Source organism: Topomyia yanbarensis, chromosome 3 (genome assembly GCF_030247195.1).
Source record: "Topomyia yanbarensis strain Yona2022 chromosome 3, ASM3024719v1, whole genome shotgun sequence".
Lineage (NCBI taxonomy): Eukaryota > Metazoa > Arthropoda > Insecta > Diptera > Culicidae > Topomyia > Topomyia yanbarensis.
In genome coordinates, this window is record NC_080672.1 from 272,302,718 (window position 1) to 272,330,534 (window position 27,817).

General features: G+C 38.8%; 1 protein-coding gene across 3 annotated transcripts in view; it reads left to right on the forward strand.

Annotated features, from left to right (window-relative positions):
• The window catches only part of LOC131693028 (protein qui-1), a 292,261-nt gene that overhangs the window by 126,991 nt on the left and 137,453 nt on the right, over positions 1-27,817 (forward strand). For all 3 annotated transcript variants that reach the window (XM_058980495.1, XM_058980496.1, XM_058980497.1), the window contains 4 exons: positions 6,989-7,068; positions 7,197-7,328; positions 19,331-19,497; positions 19,885-20,126. In XM_058980495.1, the coding sequence (XP_058836478.1) occupies positions 6,989-7,068; positions 7,197-7,328; positions 19,331-19,497; positions 19,885-20,126 (621 nt within the window). The remainder of the gene's footprint in view (positions 1-6,988; positions 7,069-7,196; positions 7,329-19,330; positions 19,498-19,884; positions 20,127-27,817) is intronic.

Sequence of the window (27,817 nt, forward strand, 5' to 3'; positions counted from 1 at the left end):
TGCTCCGGCACCGACACGCTCGTCGTATTGACCCTTTCTCAGCAAACGAACAGAAAACTGGAGACCGGCACGAACCTAGCGGGAATTATGCTTATCGTTCGCCTTTCCTCCTATACCGCAATTAGATGAGCGCATGTTGCCAGTATGGGTGTAACACGAATGATGCCGCACTCGCATACGACCCCTGGTTTTGTACTCGGTTCAGTTTTGGTTCGAAGCCAAATGGGCAGGCCATCGAATGAAATAAGTTCACTTGCATCGAGAAAGAGGAGGAGCTTCGAACAAAAATACGACATTATTTTTCGCAAATGAAACGAAATGTTTCGTTAATTTAAAGAAACGCTTGTGTATATTACGTAAGTTTCGTTAGTCGCATGAATTCATTTCTTTCATCTAAGAGAAGCTTTCGTATTTAATAGCATATTATTTTGACATTGCTGCGGCATAGAAAAACTCAAACTAATTCATATAAAACTAACGAGCGGTTCGCGATGGCCCAACTGAAACCGTACTGCTCCGGATTCTGGAACAACTGGAAGCGAAATAGGTTCGGGAAATCTTCCTGAAACCGGCGGACACGGATACTATTACTAAATAGTCAGACCATGACCGTCGTGATGATCAACAATTATCAGACAATAACAACAACCACTCCATATTCTACCTCTATTGAAGCTCTTCTGACGTTGACGGTTGGACAAATGGTGCTCGTAAATATTATAAAGACTTTCGTATATAGCAGCGAATAATTCGTTTGCCGAATGATGCTGTTTCGTAATAAGTCAACAAAAGTCGTTTCGTGGTTTTCACGAAAAACTCGATGAGTCGTGTGATTAAACGTTACTGCCGAATTCTGAGCCAGAGCTTAAAAAAATTGACATCCCTGCTTGAACTTGAAAGAAAACGAATTTCAATTCATGCTCGCTGCGATGAATGAAATGTTTGGTTCATTTCCCTCGTCATTCGTTCTCCTGACGCAGCGCATTCAGATTCGGGCATGTTCGGTTTCTCAAGTAAACTGATTTTTTTCTTCTTTGCTAGCTCTGAGAGGGATTATTGCTCAAAAGTGCACCAGTTATAGATTACGCTGTTCACTTATGCTCGAAAATGTCGAAGATTCCAACTTCTGCCTTCAAACCATCCACATAATAACAAATGAATGCTTTGGTTGGTGAAGGATTTTATATTTCCTCTGCACTCAAGCATTGGATGCTGCATGAAATTTTAGCCAGTTGGAAGGTTAATGAATGAGGGAGGCGGTGAATCTGAACGTTGCTTTCGGTAAATGCAAGCAGAAATAGCTAACTGATTTTGAAAGTTCGCAGCACTGCTCTGAGCATCGAACGGAAGGAGAAATGCGGTCAGAATAGATGTTCTATTAGTGATATCAAGATCACAAGCGTGTAGTGAACGCGTTTAAGCGGAATCCCAATACTTCGGTCAGGGATGTGGCCAATAAGTTGAATCTGTCCAAGTCTTTCGTTGAGGGTGTCAAGAATCACGAGGGACAGCATACGTACATACGCTGAAGGCTCCAAATCGTGACGAACGAAAAAATACGGTGTGAAAATCGCGAGCCCGGAAACTGTACACCCAGATGCTGACGAAGCCTCATTGTCGCATCATGGATGATGAGGCTTACGTCAAGGCGGACTTCCTACAACTTCCGGGTCGCCGCCCAGGACAAGTTTAATGTTCCGGAGGAAGTAAGGAAGCAGAAACTTTCAAAGTTTCCCAAAAAATACATGATTTGGCTTGCGATCTGCTTATGAGGCAAACAGAGTGCGCCGTTCGTGACTACCAGGACTGTAAACGGGGAGATCTACCTCAAGGATTGTCTACAGAAGCGTCTGCTTCCTCTGTTGGCGGAACAGGAGGGCCCTACGATCTTCTGGCCGGATCTAGCTTTGTGCCACTATTCAAATGTTGTCCTGCAGTGGTACGTAGTCAACGGGGTTGCTTTCGTACCCAAAAATATAATTCCCTCCCAACGCACCGGATCTAAGGCCCATCGAAAAATACTGGGCAATTATGAAGCAGGCTGAAGGAGGTCAAATCTGAGGAAGACAGGGTGTGAGTGTATGGTTATGGTATTGAAGTTGAATAAAATAAATATTAACTATTTAGTTTTTTTGATAAATGAACCGTAAATCGATAAAATCGCAAAGTTTTGAAAAAAAAACTTCTAGAAGGTTACTTTAACTAATTAACTGAAACATGCGAGAACTCCATTTAATAGAAAATCTGCAATTTTCTTTCCAATGGAATCGAACGATTTAAAATACAAAGTTTTTTACGCGGTTTTTTCTTGTGTGGTTTTTTTTACGAAGTTTTAACGCGGTTTTTTCATGCGGATTTTCCAATTATCGCTTTTTTTCGCGGATTTGCCAATTAACGCGTTTTTTACGCAGATTTTCCAATTACGGCGTTTTTTGCGCGGATTTTCTAATTAACGTCCTTTTGAATGCAAAAGACTTAGACTTTTTCTGAAAAAAAATATTTTGCTCGGTTTTTGCAAAAATATAAGTCCTTTTGAATGCAAAAGACTCAACAATATAGATGTTTTCGGAATGGAGTTGACGAGTAGCTGCCAGAAGTTGATTTTTGACGGTATTTTGAAATCCAAGATGGCGACTTCCGGTTTGGCGAAATTCGCCATAACCCAATCAATATGGATATTTTCGGAATGGTCCTGACGAGTATTGCATTCAAAATAACTTCCAAAAATATTCTCAAAAATAAGTCTTTTGCTGAGAGTTTTTTAAGCGGATTTTCGAATTAACACGGATTTTATAATTAACGCGGTTTTTATCATATTAACGCGGTTTTTGTACGCGGTTTTTTTTTCTACGCTGTACGTATCTCCCGCGTAAACAAAACCTGGGTGTATACTTTTTGAGTTATAGATATTAAAAACCAAACATGATATTTATTGAAGAAGTATAATAAGTCTGTAACGTTTGAGAGTTGAGAGTTGACGGTATGTGTAGAGCGAAAAGAAACCCCCCTATCATCAGTAGCGTGGTCACCCCCCTACCAATTTAATATAAAAAAATATTTAATTTTTAGTATTTAAATAATAATTTTAGAAGTACTACAATGGGATGCACATGAAAGACGGAATGCGGAGACGGCGTATTGTTTGCTCAGCGAAATTTGGGCGGCTGCATGTTTTCAGAATAGTGAACAACTCTGTAAAATGGCTCTAGAAACTCATCGTTCTCAAGACGTTGCATTCAAAATCACTAAGAACGCATTGATCTCCCGCCAGCATGCTCTAGGTTTTTTTGACCGTAGAAGACAACCGGTACAATGAGCGATTTGTAGAAGATTAAATTCATTCGGTGTCGTACCTTCGTCGATCGAAGGGTTTTTCGAAGCCCAAAGTAACAACATTCACCTGCTAGAATACTTTTCTATATTTCTCTGTTGTCATTATTGGCGGTCATTAGTGAGCCCAAATACACGAGCTCACCCAGTAAACGAAATGGCGACTAGGCGGGTTAAAACATGCCAACGAGTGGTAGGCTATTGAAATGTTGTTCTAGGCTACCCGTTGTAACTCGCCAACAATCTGCCCTAATTGTGCGGGTATCAACCAACTTGATATCATCGTCATCGCTTCAACCGTCAGTCGGATGTACGTTCCCACCATCGTCTCAAGAGTGTGTGGCACATTATTGACGTTACCGGCGCAGCTAGAAAGCTGAGCAGACTTCCGGAAAACCGTGTCAATCTTAGCTCTTATTATCACACCTTAGCGTAGCCCTTTCCGAGTTTTAAAAGGACTCAAAAGTATTTCTAATATTCATCACATATCACTCGATCTATTTTCGCTGGTCCGGAAATCCGTATTTGGGCGTTATATGCTAGTTTTCTCAACGATCTCGCTTGCTAACGGTGATTCAGCAATATCATTGCTCGATAACTATTTGCCACAATCCCGCTTAACACCCTTTTTAAAGATGGGACATACTACTTCCTCCATCCTATCTTCAAGTAAAATCTGTTTCTCCCAGATCTTTAAAACCACCCAGTGGAGTGCTCTACACAACGCCTCTCTTCCGTGTTTTAGTAGCTAACATGGCAGTTGATCATTTCCAGCGGCTTTATCAGCCCTCAACCCGCAGATCACCTCATGAATCTTCGGTAGATCTTGCGCTCGGAATCTGTCATCGGTTGCGCATGTCTCCAGACTGATTTTTGCGATACTCTCGTCGTCTACTGCTATTTCGATGTTCGTCATAATTCACTTATCGATCAGCTCGCACTCGGTCGTAAGAAGGTATCCATTATTATCTCTTCATATGTCAGCCTGTGGCACATAGCCTTTGCTTGAGCGATTTACCTACTCGTAGAATTTTCATAATTCTATACAGATGCTCCGTCGAGTATCTTCCAATCTATATTCGCACTGAGGAAGGTGCGCACATTTGTGATGCTGGAGAAAATTTTTACGTTCATTATAACGTGGTCGATTTGGTTGTAAATTTGTTAATCAGGTAATCTCAAGGGTGAGGTTCATGTCGCTGATGAGGAGCTTCACATTCTGCCGCGGGCTCCAAATGCGCGTAAAAGGTATCTTTCTCGTTCTCGGGTTACGCTTCGTGAGGGCAGTGCACGTTAACGATGCTGTAGTTGTAGAAAAGGCCTTTGATCCACACACCTAGTTTCTTTGATCCCAACTTGTTTGTTGTACCGTCACCCTAGTAGAATGTAACCGCGCGATGCCCGCTTTTGCACGCATTCTGTCCTGCCAAGACAAGTTCCTTCAATGCTACGTCTTTGAAGTGGCGAGTTTTCAGCTCATTGTGTAGGATTCGTTCGAATCCAGGGAAGCAAAAAGACTTACAGTTCGATGTGCCACGTTTCCAATCGTAGACCTTTTTTCGATACGTGGACTTTGATCTATTATTACGATCCGCCTTGTCCTCCTGATTCTTCGTAACGTGGTGTTTTCCGGGCGGCTTGTTGGGTTTGACACAACCTCCTGTCTCCTCGGACAGCCGCGCGGGGTTTCTTTGCCACCTCACGTATTCAGTTCTGTCTACGGTAGGGTTATAGCGCACATGCCCACTCGCACCTTCTCATTTCGCTTCTACTGCAAAAGACGGTAGTACCCGGTCGATGCCGGGATACAGATTAAATGTTATCAATAGCCGCACAAGAAAGCATGAGATAGGAGCTTGTGAACACTGGGAAGTATTCACCATTTGATGACCAACCTTCGAAGCTGATGGTTTTGAAATTTTGTGTTGTTAACCGTAAGATATATTCCATTTTAAAACTCTACGAAGATATTGAAGGTATTCTTTATCTTTTAATTATTTTTAGAATGGAATGGTAACCACTGAACAGTTTTTGTTTGTGAACTGTCAATATTTTATCAAATTTATATTATCTTGAAGCATTTTAGAAAAATCAACGATTTTCGTCAACCCCCCCCCCCCTCCCTCAAACCAAATTTCTGGCTACGCCACTGCCGATCACACCTCTAGAGGTTCTCCCTGTATATTTATTGTATAAGACAGTACTAGTTCATATGTTACTATATTTTAATTGCCGCAAGGTACTACTGTATCGATAATGTTGGTTATTTTCGGCAAATTTGAGACTAAGAGAAGCCAAAGCAATGAAATTGAAAGACGGATAGGTATTATAGAGCGAATTAGTTATAAACTTAGAACGGAAAACTAGGACTAGGCAGGCTCATATGGACATGATCGAAAGGAAATGTGAAGAATCCTTTGCCATCTGCTAAGTAGGAGTTGGGCGTTGCACCCAAGTCTACCTCATGGTCTATGGTAGAACATAACTCATCATCATGTTTTACCGCCAATGATGATGAGTTATGTTCTACCACAGACCATGCTGTAGACTTGGGTGCAACGCCCAACTCCTACTTAGCAGAAGGCAAAGGATTCTTCACATTTCCTTTCAATCTTGTCCATATTAGCCTGCCTAGTCTTAGTTTTCCGTTCTAAGTTTATAACTGATTCGCTCTAGAATACCTATCCGTCTTTTAATTTCATTGCTTGAGATTCTCTTAGTCTCAAATTTGCCGAAAATAATCAACAAAATCGATACTGTATAAGACAGAGTAAACGTCCTTCTATAAGTGAGCAAAATTTCATTCAAATATCTAAACAGCCTATGATCGCATATCAGTCCCATAAAAATTGAAAATCCCACAGAAAACAACTATGCGACCATGGGTAATAAAGTAGTTTTCGAGCAATACAAAATTGAAGAAACAAAATATTATCATTCATTTTTTTAAATTTTTAATTTTTTAATAAAAATTCAATAAGTTAAACAAAAAAGGAGTTTTAACAAAATATTCATACCAAAAGGTACACTTTATGTCCCTTATGAAACAGAATATTTTTCATGAAAATCGGAAATTTAGCGGGAAGTTCGGGGCGTGGTTTGACAATACAATTTTTTTGTTCCTATAGGTATGATATGTCTACGGTTGTGGCGATTCCAGATTGTTTTGTGTTGTGTTTGCCTGTTTTGTGTAGTCATTTTTCATTCCCTTGTATTTCTTTTCTCCTCCTTTTCCCTTCCCATCAAGGAAAATTATGAGCCGACCTGACAAATATCCGAATAACATGGAGAACGTGACGATTGAACCAATTAATTCTGAAGCCGATATGATGTTTGATATATTACCCTCTAACAACTCTGAAACGGAAATGTAAAACTTCCTGTTCACGGCTTGCCACTAAGCTGGTAAAAATAAATCACCCGGTGATCGTTTACTCAGCTCTCCACCGACCCAACATATCTGTTCTGCTGCGAAACACACGGTTGAACTAGCACCAGAAAATCTCAAACACCCCTCGATATATTCTTCTGTTATTTCAAGTTGAACAATCTCTGACGTTTTTTTCCTCTTTCCTACTTTTTGCCGCATCGTTTCTTTCTATCTACCCACCCACGCATTGCTAACCAACCCGGACTCACCGCTGCGACCACGATAAAGACTTCAAAGAGGAACGCCGGCTACTGCTGGAGGTGATTGGACCTGATTTACAGTCGGTTTACGACGATCGGCAAATTGAGGTAATTGAGGCGAAACTTTATGGAAATTTAGCATTTGACGGCTGACACAAGATTGTGTTTCCAATTCGTGCTACATTGGTTGTTTGTTGAACGCTTTTTTTTTTGATTTTCTGCTTTTCCGCACACAGGTAGAAATTGTCGACATTCACTTTGGAACCGGAAACGATAGCACAGCAGTGGAATTGGATCCCTATGCACTGGACGACCATTTGTCAGAAATTGAAACGTGCCACCGGGTGTCGAAGAGTGTCTTTTTTATTGTAAGTATCTGATCACCTTAGAATACTATTGCGCTAACCAGATCGCCGGTTGACTGAAGCTTTAGCTTCGATGGAGGCGCATGGTCGTCTATGCTAAACTTGAGAGTGTGAGGAACGTCCCGCTTCCATCAAGCAGCTTTATTTCCAATTATTCAGTTTTCTTTTCCATCATTCAAACTAATCGCGTAAATAAGAATTTTGTTACCAAGCAGAGGAATGATCAACAAACAGTTGACTTTCCTTCGTTAACTTAAATGTCTAAGCGAAAAGCCAGTGACTGACGTAATAATTGCGTGGCACTGATATCTTTGTCACAATCAGAACCCCGAAAGGCAAATTGCGTTTGAACGCCAGCAGGGAACAGCTTTCTTGTTCCACAAATAAACCGATTGCCTGAGGTTGATTACGGGTCGGTCTCATTTTGCAAACAACTACCTTTTTATGGTAGGTTCTTTTTTGTCCGTCATTTCCTTCCTCACCGGGCGCTTGGGTGTTATGGCAAAACCAAAAATAATGCTATGCCATGTTTAATGTTAAACTTTAACAGAAATGGTGTGTTTGTCCAGTAGACCGACCACACGCACACTGATATTGAGTGATCCGGCCCAGATAAACATATTTGTTGTGATGACAGGCTTAAACCCTCTTGTCTGCCAGATTCGGCTCCCGATTGCGGCGAACGTACATTCATTCGGAAAAATGTATCTGGGTATGTCAAAATAATGACCCTATCCTCTCTGCGCCTCGGGTGGGTGAACTGAGACAAAGGATGATGTTGGATGCGGATAAATATAGGCAAAATAAGCTTATCATTGCCATAACGATCAATTTATATTCATCATGACAGGCTTGTTTTGGTACCATGTGAAGATAAAAATAATTATCTATTTACGTGTCGAGATTTTTGTCCGTTGAATTGGTAAGCAAGTGGCTTTAATTTCTTTGAACTCAGAGTACACTGTACATCCATGAACCAAACCTGGGATTCGCATATTGAAATTGTTCATTAATATTAGTTCGCGTGTTCATGTGCGGATATATTAACGAAATGTTCACATCGGTTTCTCGGAGATGGCTGAGCCGTTTTTTAGAGACTAAGATTCAATTGAAAGGTATTCCCATAGGCTGCTATTGAGTTCCATGTTGACCCGACATCTGGTTCCGGAGTTACGAGTTGAAGAGAATGTTTACAAAAAATGGTTATTATTTGTTCACATCGGTTTCACGGAATCTTCTGAACCGATTTTCACAAACTTGGTTTTAAATAGAATATACAACATTTCCATCGGCTGCTATTGAATTTTCTGCGAATAAGAGATCTGATTCCTGATGTGCAGTACGATCACGCAACAAATCCCGATTTTAATGAATTCTGCGTAAAATGGTGAAGGTGCATTTTTTTCCAAAATGTGACCACAACTGCTTGGATTTCAGTCTATTTTCAACCATCAAAGGCATCGGTCACGATATACAGAGTGCTCCTGTTTCTGTCCGAGCCAGTGCAAAGCAAACGAAAAAAAAACAGTTACTTGTGTGCATTGTCTGAAGAACAAAGGATACCGTTATTTTTATTTTTACGTGATCTATCAAGACTGATACCATGTTCACACTACAGAATTAAAACATGTTATAACAATTAGCAACAAGAAAAATGTCATCAAGATAGCGTTAAAACACGTTTTAACTCGTAGTGTGAACGTAGTATGAGTCTCATAAAAAAAGTGATTATTCGGCCTAACACAGTGGCCATTGACTTCAGGTCTTTTCGCATAAGACCAAGTATTCGTGATACGGAACATTTGCTGAAGGTGAAAGTGCAGCTTCGGTTTTCGGAAGTCATACAGTTTGAGCAACCTTCACCAAATTCGCCCAGGCGAAAAGATTAATTTTGCAGAACAACTTAAAACACGTGCTTGTTTGTGACAATGCTGAAATAAAGATTCCTATATACATGGATAATGGAAATATTGAAGTTAAATTACATGATTTATCTCCACTTACTTGCAAACTGACAATTAATAGATTCATGTCGTATTTAGGATCAGTGGAATCTATTACGGAGGACACATGGAGAAACTACTACCCAGGTATTTCAAATGGTGTCAAACTAATGCGTGCTAGTTCTGTGAACAAACGGCACTTTACGGACAACCCTACCCAGAAACGACTGAGAAAAGCTCATCTTCAGAAAGATATGCCAACACACAGGCTCCGATATCCTTACCTGAACCCCAAACGGCTGCCAAATTTGTGGCTGCAGTTAAGCAAATAATGACAACGACAAAAGCTTCAAACTTAACAACTAATACCACCAGTGAAGAAGCTACCACCAAGGATGAAGTTTTCACATTGGTGACCCGCAACAGCAAGAAACCAGGAAGGACATCTGAACGCGAGTATCATGGCAGTAATCAAGATAATACGGACCTAAACAGCAACAAGAGAGACATGGAAAACCCCGAACTTGGCGAGAAAAGGAACATCTTCCCAACGCGAAAAAAGATCTCCGCCTTCAATAACAGGTTGCGCGCACGGGATCTTACAGGATCAAAATACAATTTATTGTAGTTTTAATTTATTACATGGGTGCGTTTCGGCTTCGCCTCATCAGAAACCGACACTAACTTTTTGTCGGAATAGATTAGCGCCGGCTTGACGCAAATCTCCAAAAACCAAAACACACTTTGTGTTTCAATCGAACGACTGACCAAACGCGATGTCTAACGTGTCTATCTTTACCGTGACAACCGACATCGATGCCAGGACACATGCTAGTGAACTCGGGTGATTCGTAGTTATACTGCCTAAGCTCGACCCTCATTAGCAGAAGACAAAGATTAAACCCGTATGACATTAAGCCTGTTCTAATGACCCTGACACTTCTAGTTTTCCTATCTGTTTACTTCACATCCTTGCTCTCACTTGAGTACTATGGCTCTAATTTTCATAACTTTCCCTACCCAGTAATCTATAGCTAATTGAATGTCGTTAAAATGTAAAAAGGTGAACATAGCTCTAATCGCAATAGAAAATTTGTTAACTGAATGTTTATATAGAAAAGTATATCAAAACCAAGGAAAATTAATACCGTCATCGGGGGTTACTTTAGGCCGCGGGGGGCTACTTTACGCCAAAATTAAAGAATGATACTTGAGCCTCTAGTTCAAATTTAGCGTTATATTTTGACAAAAACAAAACATAGTATTATTCACTGGTTCAACACAAATATAAAAAAAATGGAAGTAGGTGAAAGAAAATGATTGCAAATAATCGTAGTAGGCGATGAAACTGAAATATAAAATATACGCAATAATCATTGTAACTTAAATTCTCTTGGGAAAGTATGATATATTAGTCAAATTATTAGATAAGAGGATACAGATTACGTGAAATTAACCTGGCAATATAAAACAATTATTTGTGTTGGTACTTTTTGTCCGTATTTTTTATTTTTTGGTAATTGGTTACCATATGTCCATTTTATCTAAAATTGGGGCTACTTTACGCGAAGCTTTACTCAAGTCTATATTGCACAATTTGTATATTTGATCTAAAATTTACTCTTATTTTGAGATTTGATTCTAAATCAAAGCAGATTTTTATTAGCTTACTAGGTTGACTGTTTTGAAAAATAACAGCAATCGATAATTTGAAAGTTGAGTAGTGTAGTTGCAATGGAGGCAAACATATAAAAACGCCATCGTTTCTAGAAGTATTTAAACTATGTGTATTGAAGCAATTTGTTGTGGAATGACAGAATAAGCAGCGGGGAATAGTTCTGCGGTGTAGGCGAATGAACTTATGGTTCATCAAGGTCATCAATATATTGGAAATGGATATCTCACTAAAGATGGATGAACTGACCTGACCATTAAATATAACAGTACCATTCGCATTTCTGTTGGAAAAACTTTTGCACTCCGGAATACAACTACTCCGGAATAAAACTACTTTTAAAAAAATATTAAACCAAGGTTGTCTAATTCATAAGGCTCAATGAAAAAGTATGTTATGAAGAGCGTTTTTTCTCGGCTTGTTGTTTTTAATTGTAAGACTTATTGACTCTCCAAAACAAGATTATTGGTTGCGTGTAACGCAGTACTTGAACATACCCTTTTTATTTTTACAAGCACGACATTCTAGTCTAGCTACCGGACCAACGTGCCTGAAGTTTGTATGGGATTTTTCAACAATTTACAGGGAGAAAACCCACTAGCTAGCATTTTCGGCGCTAGGTGGCACTGTATGCATCGTAATATCACTGTAAGTGAAAATAAGAAATATAATTTATTTGACTACAACTTTGTTGAAGACTGCTAGTAAATCTGGCTTTGTTAAAAAAAGTTATTAAACTTTTAACGAAGTGATGTCTGAGTCAGTTTTGCGTGGGGCCTAGCAGTGCATGGTTGTGTATCAGTACTCGATTCACACGAACTAAACATTTTTGTGAAATAATCGATAGGTTTAGGTCAATAGTATGTTCAGAAGAATTATAGTAAGTAATACGAGTCATGTTTTGGTTAGAATTTTTTAGTTCCCTATTTTACCACGCAGAGGGCGCCAACACTAACTTTTCAACGGAAAGAGATACACCCAGGTCTTTTTACGCGGGGGATACGTACCTCGTAAAAAACCGCGTTAATTGGAAAATCCGCGGAAAAAACCGCGTTAATTGGAAAATCCGCGTAAAAAACCGCGTTAATTCGAAAATCCGCGTAAAAACAAACTATCAGCAAAAGACTTAGAATATTTTTGGAAGTTTTTTTTTGCGCGGATTCGCTCGAATGGTGACACTGACATTAATACCGACTAAACTCCAATGGGCTCCGCCATCGCTCCTCCCAGGAACTACCTCTCGGTATTACTTCTGGGGGGATGGCTGTACTTAATGTACTCATTCACTCTCACTCGCGCGTTCATACATCCTGTATGAGGCTTACTTGGGTGCTCTCTCTATCGCACCTTGATTCACTCTCAAACACTCCCACATGAGGCTGACTTTTGTGCTCACCTTTTACGTTCCATGCGAGGCTGACTTGTGTGCTCACTTTACTCATTCCTTGCTAGGCTTACTTTTGTGCTCGCCTCACCCATACCATGTGAGGCTGACTTGGGTGCTCACTAGGGCGACAGGAAAAAAATGACCCCTATCGGCCCACCTCTGCGTCGATTCCTAGTCCCACCAGGAGTACTTGCACCAAATTTGAAGCAAATCGGACAAGTCTAACTACCGGACCAACGGGCTTGTAGTTTGTATGGGAATTTTCAACAATTTACATGGAGAAAACCCACCAGCACGCATTTTCGCCGCTAGGTGGCACTGTATGCATCGTATTATCACTGTAAGTGAAAATAAGAAGGATAATTGAATTGTCTACAACTTAGTCGAAGACTGCAAGTAAATCCGACTTTGTTAAAAGAAGTTATTATACTTTTAACGAAGTGATGTCTGAGTCAGTTTTGCATGGGGCCTAATAGTGCATGGTTGTGTATCAGTACTCGATTCACACGAACTAAACATTTTTGTGAAATAATGGTTAGGTTTAGCTCAATGGTATGTTCAGAAGAATTATAGTAAATAATACGAGTCATGCTTTGATTAGAAAACTTTAGTTCCACCTGTTACCGCATAGAGGGCGCCAACACTAACTTTTCAACGGAGAGAGATAGAAATTTGGTATCTTCTACAAAGTTATAGAACAGACATTTTTCAGTATTTCTTTTGAACATCTTGATACTCTATCTCTCTTCTATGAAAAGTTAGTAGTGGCGCCCTCTATGCGGTCACAGGTGGAACTAAAATTTTCTAACCAAAACATAACTCGTATTATTTACAATAGTTCTTGTAAACATATTATTCGGCTAAATCTAACCATTATTTCACAAAAATATATAGTTCGCGGGACTCGAGTACTGATACACAACCATGCACTGCTAGGCCCCATGCAAAACTGACTCAGACATCACTTCGTTAAAAGTTTAATAACTTCTTTTAACATAGCCGGATTTACTAGCAGTCCTCGACAAAGTTGTAGATAATTAAAATATCTTTCTTATTTTCGCTTACAGTGATAATACGATGTATACAGTGCCACCTAGCGGCGAAAATACGAGCTAGTGAGTTTTCTCCATGTAAATTGTTGAAAAATCCAATATAAACTTCAGGCACGTTGGTCCGGTAGTTAGACTTGTCCGATTTGCTTCAAATTTTGTACAAGTACTTCTGGTGGGACTAGGAATCGACTCAGGGGTGGGCCGATTGAGTTTTCAAAAATTCATCATTTTTCTGGGCAGTCTAGTGCTCACCCTATCACCTGATTCACTCTCGATCATGCCACTCTATTGTACATCTGTCACTCCCCCTGGCATCCCATGTGGGACATTTTTATTAGGCCCCACTTCTGACATACCATGCGAGGCTGACTTGTGTGCTCACCCTTTTCATTCCTTGCTAGGCTTACTTTTGTGCTAGCCTCTACCATACCATGTGAGGCTGACTTTTGTGCTCACCCTTAACATGCCGTGTGAGACTGACTTGGATGCTCACCCTTTCACTCCTCTGCTACGCCATGGGGCATCGATAGCTAAGTCCCAACATACTACGCTACGACCCTCCCGTCTTGGCATGAGGCAGTCCACTTATACGCCTATACACTCACTCTTCTGTCTTGCTTCGGGGTGGCTGGGTTTACCCCTTACGCGGTTGCCAGTCGCTGCGCCAAACCTGCCTCAGCATGAACAGTCCATTCACTCCCTTTTTTGCGCTTGGCCTTTTTCGACCAAACACTAGTTAGCCGTGCCCGTCGTCTGTTGCTCGGTTCGCCAGATTACCTGTAGCCTACAGGTAATCTGGGTGGTAGCAGCCGAGACTGCGTTCCACTTCTCCACCGATTGGCACATCCGCTGAATAAGGTTATCAGGGGTTGTTTCCCAGCCACAGACGTCAAGCATTGCTCTTCTTTCGACGTCGAACCGAGGACATACGAACAGTATGTGTTCGGCAGTTTCGTCTACACCTGGGCAGTCCTGGCAGGCTGGGACCTCCGCGTTCCCGAACCTGTGGAGGTACTGTCGGAAACAACCATGGCCTGACAGGAATTGTGTCAGGTGGAAGTGAACTTCCCCATGAGGTCTTCCCACCCAGCTCGATATGCTAGGTATCAGCCGGTGGGTCCACCTACCTTTCGAGGAGTTGTTCCACTCACGCTGCCATCTGGCGACCGAGATCACCCTGGTGCGCTCGCGGGCTCCTCTATTTCCACGTAGCTCGAAACACTCCTCATCTTCCCGAATGACCAGCCCGACTGGCATCATGCTCGCTATCACGCAGGATGCATCGTGTGATACCGTGCGGTAGGCAGATATCACTCTGAGGCACATCACGCGGTAGGTGCTCTCCAGTTTCTGTAGGTAACTGGTTACCCTCAGTACTCTTGACCATGACGGGCCGCCGTACCTGAGTATAGATACGTCAACGCTTGCCAGTAACCTACGCCTACTGGTGCACACCTTTGAGCTGTTGGACATCATCCTCGATAGAGCCGCAACAGCAGTCGACGCTCTCTTGCATGTATAGTCGACATGGCTGCCGAAGATCAGCTTGTCGTCTACAATGACTCCGAGAGACTTCAGACTTCGCTGTGAAGTGATCGCGACTTCTCCCACATGGATAACTGCATGTTTTGCCGACTTGCGGTTGTTGACGATAACCACCTCCGTCTTATGATGAGCGAGCTCCAGGCCTCTCGCGCTCATCCATTCCTCCACCGTGCTGATCGCGTGTTCTGCGGTTAGTTCTACCTCAGGGATTGACTACTCTTAGACCATCACGGTTACGTCATCGGCAAAGCCGACCTTATGGCCCACACCCCAACAATATGGGTATTTTCGGAATGTTATTGAAGAGTAGGTGCCAGAAATTGATTTTTGACGCCATTTTGAAATCAAAGATGGTTACTTCCGGTTTAGCGAAATTCGCTATAACTCAATCAATATGGATATTTTTGGAATGGTCTTGAGGAGTAGGTGCAAGAAATAAATAAATCTGCACCTTCCCCGCAAAGTGTTCCACGAAAATTGATTTTTGGCACCATTTTCAAATCCCAACTCGTCGCTGTTGTGCTATCTTATGACAAACGCCATTTAGCACATTTCGAGAAAAATGGGTTTTAAAGTTTGACATTGAATATCTTGAAACTTATAAATGGTAGAATCAATTCAATGAAGACAATTGATGCTTCTATCTATTCTGTATTAATCTCTCAAATATTACGAAGATCGGTTGACTATGTTGCGAGTATTTACTATAAATGTAAACAAAAGTCGCACTCACACGTGTCATAGGTGTGTATTGATGACAAAATTTGTATGGCGTGTCATAATCGTGCATGGAAAATTTTTCATAGAAAAAAAGCATCAATTATTAACTTTTATTCATATCTTTGCCTTTATTTGGTCTATAAACAATCGGTGAGATGCATTTTGAAGGAAATTTGTCAAGGAATTTAGAAAAAATTGTTATTTTTGGTTGCAGTGTTACCAAATATGCTATATTTCCAGTGTAAATCTAAAATTCCATTATTCTCACACTTCCTGTATTTTTGTTTTGAAAATGATTATGCCATTGTGTTTCTCAGATAGTTTTACACATAAAAACATCTTATGCATCACGATAATTTGAGCCAATCCCCAGACATAGTCAAAAAATTGAAAATTTTTCAGCACGTTTCTCGCTATATCTCAGTAACCAAGCAGAATGTCAACATTCTGGAAACGCCACTTTGTACAGATTTTTTCGACAAGTAATGTGGCATATCTAACTCAGTTTACCTCAACATGGCGTTTGTCATAAGATAGCACAACAGCGACGAGCTGGCGACTTCCGGCTTAGCGAGATTCTCTACAATTCAATCAACATGAGTATTTTCGGAATGGTTTTGACGAGTAGCAGACAAACGGTTGGCGTCATTTTAAAGTTCTAGATGGTGACTTCCGGTTTACCGAAATTCCCGCATGAAAAATTTGGGCAATTATCTAAATCACCCTCAAATATAAGATCTAATCATAAACCAGCAAAATGCAAAATATTTTTATGTGCTCATCCAGAAGAGTGCGGTAAGAATGGAAGAAAGAGAAGAAAGAGTATGTGGTGTGAGTTGTGTGGCTTGAATTTATTCAAATTAAACATAATGCTTAAGTTTAAGTAAATTCAACTGTTTAATTAAAACTATTTGTACTACAACTTCAACTTCCAAAAATACCAATATTGATTGGGTTATAGCGGATTTCGCGAAATCGCAAATCGTCATCTTGGATTTAAAAATGGCGTCAAAAATCAATTTTGGAACCTACTCGTTAAGATCATTCCAAATACACTCATATTGACTGGATTATAATGAATGTGGCTAACCCGGAAGTCGCCATCTTGGAAATCAATATGGCGTCAAAAATCGATCTTTGTCTACTACTCGTCAAGACCATTCCGAAAATACCCATATTGATTGGGTTATAGCGAATTTCGCTAAACCGGAAGTCTCCATCTTGGAATTCAAATGGCGTCAAAAATCGATCTTTGTCTACTACTCGTCAAGACCATTCCGAAAATACCCATATTGTTGGGGTGCGGGCCATAAGGAATCTTCCAGACCCGTCTCTTCCACCTTTCCGAAAATCTTCTAAGTCTCTTGCATTCAACAGGACTTAGAATATTTTTTTTAAAAACCGTGTTAATTGCGAAATCCGCGCAAAATATAAACTGCCAAAATTCTTCTAAGTTCTTTGCATTTAAAACGACTTAGAATTTTTTTTCAGAAAAAAGTCTAAGTCTTTTACATTCAAAAGGACTTAGAATTTGCGTTAATTGGAAAATCCGCGTAAAAAAACCACGTTAATTGGAAAATCCGCGTAAAAAAAACCTCGTAAAAACCGTGCAAAATAAAACCACGTAAAAAAACCTGGGTGTACACAGAAAAAATGAAAATTTCATTTGACGTAAACTACATTGCGACGTGTTTTGCTGTCTAATAATGGAATTTTACATGTTTTGAGATGTGAAGATGTGTGTCTCTTTTGATGTAGAACTCGGTTGAATGGAGATGGAGACTTGTGAACAAAGCGCATTTTTACATGTTCTTGAATGTAAATTGAAGTGAATTGTGACGCTCCTTTTATGTCCATCTTGCGAGATGTAAATATTTTTTAGTGTGTAGAGATTAGGTGTCTTCCACAAAGTTGTAGAACAGGCATTTTGCAGTAATTCTTCTGAACATCTCGATATTCTATCTCAATTCTATGAAAATATAGTGTTGGCGCCCTCTATGCGGTAACAGGTGGAACTAAAATTTTCTAATCAAAACACGAGTCGTGTTGCTTACTATAATTCTTCTAAAAATACTATTGAGCTGAACCTAACGAGTATTTCACAAAAAGTTGGTGGGAGTCGAGTACTGATACACAGCCATCCACTGCTGGGCCCCATGCAAAACTGACTCAGACATCAGTTTGTTAAAGGTTTAGTAACTTTTTTTAACACAGCTTGATTTACTAGCAGTCTTCGAAAAAGTTGTAGACAATCAAATTATCTTTCTTATTTTCACTTACAGTGATAATTCGATGCGTACAGTGCTACCTAGCGGAGGAAAAGGGAGCTAGTGGGGTTTCTCCATGTAAATTGTTGAAAAATCCCATACAAACTTCAGGCGCGTTGGTCCGGTAGCTAAATATGTCCGATTTGCTTGAAATTTGGAGTACTCCTGGTAGGACTAGGAATCGACTCAGGGGTGGGCCGATTGAGTTTTCAAAAATTCATTATTTTTCTGGGCACTCTAGTGCACAGGCTCTGGATCTTACTATAAAAATTGATGCCGTCAGATACTAGTTGCACTGTTACCAATTATATTATACATAAATAATACATTACTATACTTATTGTAATCATCAAATACAACACGTATAGTGTAAAATATAGTTAACCCTTGAATGCATAACGCTGTTTTAAAACAACATTACGAAACCCATCTCAAAACTACCGCAGTAATGTATTGAAACTATGAGACAATTTTCACAAAATTAAAGAAAAATGATTTGCGCCTTTGAGGATTGCTATGACTGTTTGGAAATAAAGTCAAATGTGATATCAATTAATACAAAAAATATCTATTGCACATTTTTAAAAGACTTAATATTAATATTATACATATACCACAAGAATGTTGCCAAAATTGAAGTGTGCCAAAAAGGGAGCATGCCAAAATCGAAACGTGCCAAAAACGGAATCTTACTTACTGGTTATGCACAAAGCCGGAAGGCAACCAATGATCCTCATATTTTGCATAGGGACACCGGCAAGAATTGAAAAAGGTGCTGAAAAAGGCATAAGGCGAGCCATTATAGTGTCGTGTAATACTTCATAAGCTTTGCGAAGGTTCTACTACGTATAGATTTTTGCACCAATAGGTTATGTTCATATTAATGTAAAAAAAATTTCCCGTTTGTTAGCTTCCCGTTTTGTGAACATAAATATTCGGACTGGTTTATTAAAATAAGGAATTACTGTGATAATAGTGATTAAAAATTACGGGGGTTGAGCTTCTAGGAGAAAAGTGAAAATTGTTCTCTAACAAAAACAAACAGAAAATCTATCAGCAACGTAATTTATTATCCGTCTTTTATTAATATTCCTATCCACGGAAAGTTGGAGGGTGTGTCGTTCCAACTGTAAAACTCTTCATCTAACATGCGATGATTTATGTTGTACACCAGATGGACAAAATGCCTCGGTCCTTTTGCCGCCTCAATACCCTAACGTTCATAAATATCGGTTTCATTATTATATTGATATTTCCTCGTGAAATATTACCGCATCCATGTACCAGCGGTCTGGTCCGTGCTATATCCGCCATCGAATATCCCGATCGAACATATTTTATGCTATTCTCTCCATTATTTGCCTTAATAAAACATTCGCTTTTCGTTTCCCATCTCCCGTTTTCTCCTATTCAAAGGCGCTGCTAGGATCACGTTTAGGTAATTTTTTACTACCGACAAAACTAGACTCAGAAGTCTTTACGGCAATCAGCCAGTGCTCGACTGCGGCCGAGTGCGAATGTCTCAGGAAATGGTACCAGGAAGATTCGACCAAAGAGGTTTTCGTTCTGCAAACACAATATAGGTAAGTACACAAGGGAGCTATATGGGAGGGGGGGCTGTTTTACTTCCATAATAATTCATTGCGACTGACCGGCTTGATTGATGGTCCTATACTTGATATATTTCTTTACGATTTCCCTGAAAATGTAATTAAATTTACAGAAAAAAAATTCATCAAAAATTGATAGCAATAGTTCTTCTATGTTTTTCGTTCCGATTGAACCCTTCTCAGGGAGTTTATTCTAGGCTTAAACTTCAATAAAATTCAAGAGCTGATAAATATGGCAAACTCAAACAGCGCCCACCTTATAAATAAGTTTGACGAACTTTTAATTATGAACATTCGACTGTTTTTGCAGCCGCTGAAAAACTAACGTTGTCCTCATTTTCTCATTTTCTGAAACCACAGGACAATAGGCCGCCAAGAATGGATCACGGAAAATCGACAACTGCGAGACATCCTCGAGAGTAAAGTTGATAAAATCCTTAAGGCCTTCGAGGACGGTGGTGGGGGTGAAAGCCGAAGTACCGATCCTGGCGGTGCTTTTGTGCTACCGGATGGAATCAAATTAATCGATAGCGAACGGTTCTGTGATAATCTTAAACGACTGAAAACCAGAGCACTTCAGTGGGAGATTCAGAAGGCATTAGGTAAGTACTCATCGGATGGTATATAAGCCATAACGAGAGTAATGGGGGAGCTGCTTTTCTATGCCATGCCAAGCTTATTGTTTGAGCGCCTACTTGCTGCACTGGAAGCAAAGAACACTTTGCTCGTCTGACTGATGAGCATAAAAAGTAGGATAAATTCAATTACTCTCGACTTCTTCGGTTACTCTTAGCTGTGGGCAAAGAATTTCTGCCGTTCGCTGACGTTAATTTATGAGGTTTCCGTTAAAGGAGTTTCGTAAAGACTGGTTTTGAGGAGGATGCAACGTTACTCGGCGCACAATAGCGATTTTTATGCTTTTGACAAAAACTGATCAATAAAAAGACACACAAAACCCTTGAGCAAAGTTTCAAGAAATCTGTCAACTACAGATTTGTGCGGTGCGCTAGCACAAGCTAGGGTAGTGAGCCTATTGTAGTCCATTTGAAGCCGCTTGTTGGAGCAGTTCCCGCCATTGTTGTTCAACGCAATGGCTCAAACTGGCGAAAAAAGAAGCGAAGATGCTGACGCCAATTTATACGCATTTCATCGCTTGTAGGGCAAATAATTAATGAAACAGATGCGGCACACTTCCTAATATGACCAAAATTGGCTCTTTGCCCTATATAAAGTGATACCCGAATGACTTTTGAATTGGAGAAGACTTCCATCCTGTCATTTTACAGGAATGATCTATCAAGTGGTCTGGTTGCGAAACGACTTCTCGTGAAATGGGTGGTTCCCATCAACTCAGGTGTATCCTTTTCTAGAGTGGAAAGTTTAAGAGTTTACGATTATAATAACTTATTCTGTCATAATGTTTCAACTATTCGAAAAGTCCTTGTTTTATATTTCTGTTATACCTTATCACATTTTTTGCCCAGTATCTAAAAGAGCAGAGAGAAACCCTTGACTTGGCGGTTGACTCCAGACTACATTTTTTTATGCTTAGGGATTTGTAGCTTGGAGATCCTGGATTTTGTTGGTCCCTAGAACCTAATAGTAACACGGCGCGTGCTTCAGGTGTGGATAGAAGCGAAGGGATACCCTGATGACTGGCAGATTATTTTTTTTTGCTGTCAATTCAATTATATCCGGACCGATGCAGTATCCTACGGTTGTTGGTTCATTACATATAATCAAAATTAAATATTCAATTTGCACAATGCATTAAAACTTAAGTCAATTAGCCAAAGTATTGGGATCATACAAATTTAAACCCAAATCTAAAGTAAACATCATTCAATTGCACAATGTATTGAAGTTAAAATTTAGGTGAACTATCCAAAGTATTGGGACCATATCAAGTCAAATGCTCAAAATGTGCCTAGTAATCTTGAAGAACCATCATCCACGCGAACCAAACCGTCAAATAAAGTGACTATGTACCCAAATATAACTTTCAATACGCCCCTCCCGTTCTAGAAAATCGGAACCCATTCACATTTTGAGAATGACCACAAGAACAAAAAAAAAAATACACATTGGGGCTATTCATGAAAATTTTGAAATTACAAAGAATCGTGACAAGTTACCTAAAAACTTTGCTCGCGATAAATGTTGAGCATAAAATTTGCTATACAAAGCAATAGACAAAACATTTATTCAATGAACTGTAGCTCATAAAGATGGAATAAAGTTTTTTATTGCAAATTTATTCTGGCTATCACAGAACAAACAAATATCCATTAAAAGCGATAGAGTTATCAAATCTCTTCCAAAATATAGCAACACGTATAAAGAATTAGAAATCGTGAAATATGAGGGAATGAGACGATTCGGATCATGCATTATGATTTTATTACGAATATTTCGTAGTTCCTGCTGATCTACTGTTACCCTCTCTCCCCTAATCTTGAAGAATCATCATCCACGCGAACCAAACCGTCAAATAAAGTGGCTATTTTCTCAAATATAAGCAACTTACCTCTCTCCCGTCCTCCCTTCTACGTCATTGGTCTGTTTTTGTTTTACTTCTATTAGTTTGCTTTTCCACTACTCATGAATACCAACAAAATATCAGTCAATCTATACACTTCTTCGGCATGTTCTTTTTCCTTTTATTACTATATCTTAACTTAGATTCATAATAACACTCACTAACACAATCAATTGCATATTCTCTCATATACACTCATGATATCTCATATAAAACGTACAAACGCCACTAACCTTCTTGATAACACAAACCAGGTTACGAACGCGAACATGCAATTGCAATCATCCACACATCCAATCACACATACCCGCGATCTCGCCAACAACCCACCGCTCGCGCGATCATGAGTCGGTCACATCCGGAAGTTTCTACCCTCGTTCTTAACAGCCTAGATTCATGTCTTCAGTTGGACCAATACAAAATGAGGCTCATATTCACTAGATTCACATTCCATGAAAATGTGACCGGGAACTAGTGCATATGACCACACAGTTACAAAATCGAATTTATACACGCGAAATCACATACATGCTGGCATACGCGACAATCATGTGAACATACAAACGCTTGAGCTTTTCGCGATTTCCATAAACTTGATAAAATCACGGGATGAAATAAACTTTTAACACTCATTAATTTGCATCACATAATCACAAAATACATACATTTGCTATAAAACCTTGTGGAGAAACATATTTTATTTATATCTGAACAGCCAACAGTAGTACTGTTCAATGCACCTTTTCATCACATTCTGCAGCGCAATTATTCGTCAAGTATACACCAATTCATTAAACCTACCCCAACCCACACCCTGATCCTCTCCCATGGCGTTTTTGTGGTCTGCATGGACCATTCTGCCATTACCATCATCGCACAGTGGATCCACTCCATACAAAAGCTGGACAAAACCTCAAAAGTAGTTTAAAATGTCTGAAAATATCATCTAAGAGTAATTTTGTTGCGCTGAACTCGATTTTGATTAAATTAGGACGCTAAAATGAAAATTAGACAGCCTAGGGTGGTTCTAGAAGTTTTTTTAAATATGGCAAAAGTGAATTTTATTAACTTCTCAAAACAGATACTTCGTAAGCGAACAGAAACATTTTGATTTCCTATGGTCAGAGGTGGGAAAATACCGGTTGAGTACCGGTACGGTAAACCAAATTTTCACAAGTGTTTATGTTTCCTTTACATTGTGTGCGGTCTTATCGCTGGTTGTGTTTATACGAGACACGAAAACCAAACCGAGTTTCGTTTACACAGCACCGCGGTTTGGTTTTGATTTTCGTTTACCGGTGCACGAGTATGGGAAGGAAACACGAGAATAACGAAACCAAACTTCGGTTGTGTTGCGGTTGTGTATTCGGGTTGATGTTTATCGGTTGTGCTAGTGCTGCTAATATTTTTATTAAGATTTCTAAACAAATTTCTTTATAAGGTATTTTTTCGGTAATTGAAAAAATGTCTTCAGACATATTTCTGTTCAAATAAATTATGTTCGTGGTCATGAATGGCGTTGTCGTAAATTAGAAATTCAAAATGGCGGCCTGTTCATGATGATTTAACAACTAGCATGGTTACATTGTGGACCAATAACCACATTAATGATTGAAGGTCGTTTTACATGTTTTGTTGTAATGAGACAGACAACTTCGTGATTGGACACAATGTGAACAATTTTTTTTTATTCAAATTATTGCGCAACATTTTTTAAAAATTTAATTGTTCTGCAGTAGATTTACATACACACATCGTCTGGTATCGCCGGAAATATTTATTCCTTAAAGAAACTTAGTTTTTAATGGCGGTCTATAAAATGAAAGTGTTTTTGCTATTCGTTAGTTGGTTGCTGTTCTCAATTAATTAAGTTTTTTTGTAATTGAATAATTTAGTGGTAGTTTCCTCTAAACTCGAATGTTCGCGACCAAACCTTCTAGATGTTTCAAAACGATGTAAAGTAACAGCAAAAATAACAGAAATACGTATTACCAGCACTCAGTAAATAGGAACCTAATCGTGAGTTTCCTCCCACTTGCGTCTGAGTTGCTTACCATATGTGAATAACACACATATACACGCAATTGCCTCTGTGCAAGGATAGATGTATCAATACGATGCGCCGTAGCAGTAATAATAAGGATATATGTATACAAAATGCGAGTGTGCGCACGAGATCATTCGAGAATCGCCTAACCAGCGCAAAGAGACTTGGATTAGATCTCATTGATACGACTATTGGCGATATAATTGATTTAATTAATTTTATTGATTTCATTAATTTTATTGATTTTATTGTTTTTGTTATTTTATTGACATCGCTGATTTCATTGTTTTCTTTAATTTCAATTTAAACATTTTGACATTAACATCAATTTGTATGCTCTAGACAACTTTGCCAATTCAAACATATCTACATTTCATGGTTCAGCATTGAAACAAATATCAATTGTTAAACTTTTAACAACTGCTCAGAACCAGCCATTTTGATATTTTGATAGTGCTGTCTATTCGGCAGCACTGCAGACGAATTTACTGCCTCTTCTTTCAACCGAAGCACCGTGTACAGAAAAAACCAGGCTTGGTTTTCTAAAGCCAAACCGAAACCGCTGCTGAGAATACATCAACACAAGTTGAAATTCGTACACACATGTAAACGGTGCTGAGTGGCTCGGTTTGGTTTTATAAACTGAGAATCGGTGGAGATTTTTCTTTCGTTTACCGTGTGAACGAAATCCAAACCGAATACGATGTGCATCACTCGTTTACACGTGTTGAGATTTTGGGAACAATACCAGTTGCTTTTTTTACCCACCTCTGCCTATGGTAGTCCTTAGTAACGAGTTAGCTAGGGTAGTTCCAATTTATCGAAATCTAATGAATAAATATCATCCCTTCATAGCTCTTTAAGAGATAATCCTCATGTACTAATTTATAAACTTATGCTTTTAGAATAGTTATAAAAGATAGAATATCTTAAGGTGTTGGATAGAATACCTTCAATTTTTGTTTTATTGGTTTATTTATTTATAGTTATCGCCAAAGCTATTAAAAGATGACAGGTTTATTTAATTTTGATGAAGATCTCAAATCATGCCCTACTATGCTCTATTCACAATTGCTCATACGACGCATACTGCAGCTAAACCGCTTAATACTTTTCCATTGATTTTCAATTCCAACGATGATATGAATATTAGACCGGCAACAATTTTGACTTTTTTCGGAACACTACAAATTCAAATGGTAATTAGATGCACAAATCATATGCAAAATATGAGCTTTTTCTGATAGCTCTAGTTCACCCATAAGAGGTTCGAAGTTTCTATAGTAATATATATATATATATATATATATGGAAACTCGGAAATAAAAACTTAAAATTAAATAAAAAATTCCACAGTAACTTTGCATACCTCAAAAATTTTGGCCACATAGCTTATTTTATAACGAACAGCTTTGTTGAAGGTTGCATATTGATTGGAGGTTTCCCGACAAAGTTATTTTTTTGAAATTGCCTATTCTAAGCATGTACGAGAAAGAGAGGCAGCACATAATTTTATATGAGAATATCTTTTTACTGCAAAATCGGATCAATTTGCAGTCCTCGGCAATGTTGATCCTTACACCTTCAGCGATATATCTGCAGATTATGGGATACACAAGATGATACTGGCATTTTTTAATGAACTTATTGTTTCTTTTGCCTATTTTTCATATATTTTACCATACAAACTTGAAAACTCTTGTGGGTGAACTAGAGTTTTCAGGAAAAGCTCATATTTGACATATGGTATGTAAAGCCAATTCCCGTTTGATGTAACAGTGTTCCGAACAAAAGTCAAATCTGTTGCCGGTCTAATGAATATGTCTCCTTGTGGGTACTGGCTTGGTTTTTCGTACGAAAACATCCTGAGCGTACTTGGAATTGATGTATGTGTATGCTTTGAAATGGAGGCGTGAGAGTTTTTGCATGAAACTCTCATCAATTTGGAAATGAATTATTGAGGGAGATTTTGAATTTGATTGTTGATTGTGATACATTCAATAGGGAGTTTGCACTTGAAAAGAAATGCTGCATTACTGGCCAATAACTAAAAATCGGGTAAAAAAGAACACTTCCCACATTCACGTGTTTACCTTACATTGGCCACCAGTAAAGCTACCTATCAATACCTACCAAAGAGATAGGATTCATGGAAATATGTAATAATAGTTGCAGTTAGTTTGCCTCGATAGCTTGTATTTATTTGAATTTTTCTATACTGCACGTAATTGTGAAAATGTAGAAACACGAGTCATAGTTGCAAGACGATTAAGGCATACTTATATTTCTATCAAAGAAATCGCCCCAAACCTTGAATTCACAAACAGCGTTCAGAAAAAGAAATCCACCGGTGAATGATAATGCAAAACTTCATGAAATCAAAAAATACCATGCGTCTCCATGAAAAAACTAGTTTTACAACTGTCCAAATATCAACCTTCGGCGCAAGGTGGTACTATGATTTTTGAAAACTAGATAAAATTCTACGTCAGTTGTACTAGATGAGATCCTTCAACACACTTTTACCGATAAAGAGATAACACTATGAATGTAAATACGCGTTAAACAACATAGTTATATTGATTTTATTGGTAACTTTATAAATACTCATTATATCTCAAATCGAAATACATCATTGAATTCCTGAGATGATTTTCTATTAGAAACGCTTATATTGTTGTTAAATTATCATTATAGTTCCTATTAAAGCGAGATGAATTAGAATGAACAAAAATTTTTGTCACTCAAATTCTTGCAGATTTTCAAGACCTTGTACAATTCAAAAAAATTAACTTATAACTTATAACAACTTATATTTTTCAATCGATTGACTCAAAAATTTGGCGAATACAGCTTTAGATAATGTACAAGTAGAAAAAAATATAAAAGGTATGAAAACTGACAATAAAATTTTGGAGGTTTTGACCGGCCCGGCCCCACTGTGCATCGGCCTTGGACTGACTTGCGCTTTCATTGCACCACCAAACGCTGTAAAATGAAAATGAAATATATATTTCAGATTAGAACCTCCGCCCGACTCCAACTCAAACATATACTATTTGATCCGTCACTCTTGAAGATTATATTTTTATATTCCTCTGCCGTAGAAAAACGCAAACTTCGAAACAGATGTCAAAGCAGTTAAAAATGCGCATTGTATCCTGCAGAAGGACAAAGTTCTACTGTCTTTTTGAATGTACGGATCGAAATATCTAACATACCGTTACCCATTACTGTGATTTGCATGTAACTACGCAATACTCAAATTAGAGGAAATAATCTATTGTTTTCCCGTCGTATTTGTTGCTGTAGAATGGGACATGGATACATGAAAAAAATAAAATTTCGCTCCGAGTAAATTTTAAGGTCCCATTTAGCTCCCAGAATAACTCTGCAAATTTTTAGTTCGATCGGTGAAATTATATTTTTGCGCCCACGGTTTAAAGTTTACATGGGATTTCGTATGGGGAAAATATCTTTTGCAAATTAATTCTTCCAAGAGTCACCCTTTACCTCCTAAAAATAAATGGATGTCTGATTTTTATTGGAAATTTTTCAAGGAAACAAAGTCTAAAAGACTGCAAAATGATCTGATGCTTGTGGAAAAAGTTATTAAGCAAAAACCGTTTGATGCCCTGAAGATTGATGAAAATTTTACTTTTCATAGCATCACTTCTGCTGATGGTCGAATTATATACAAAATCTTT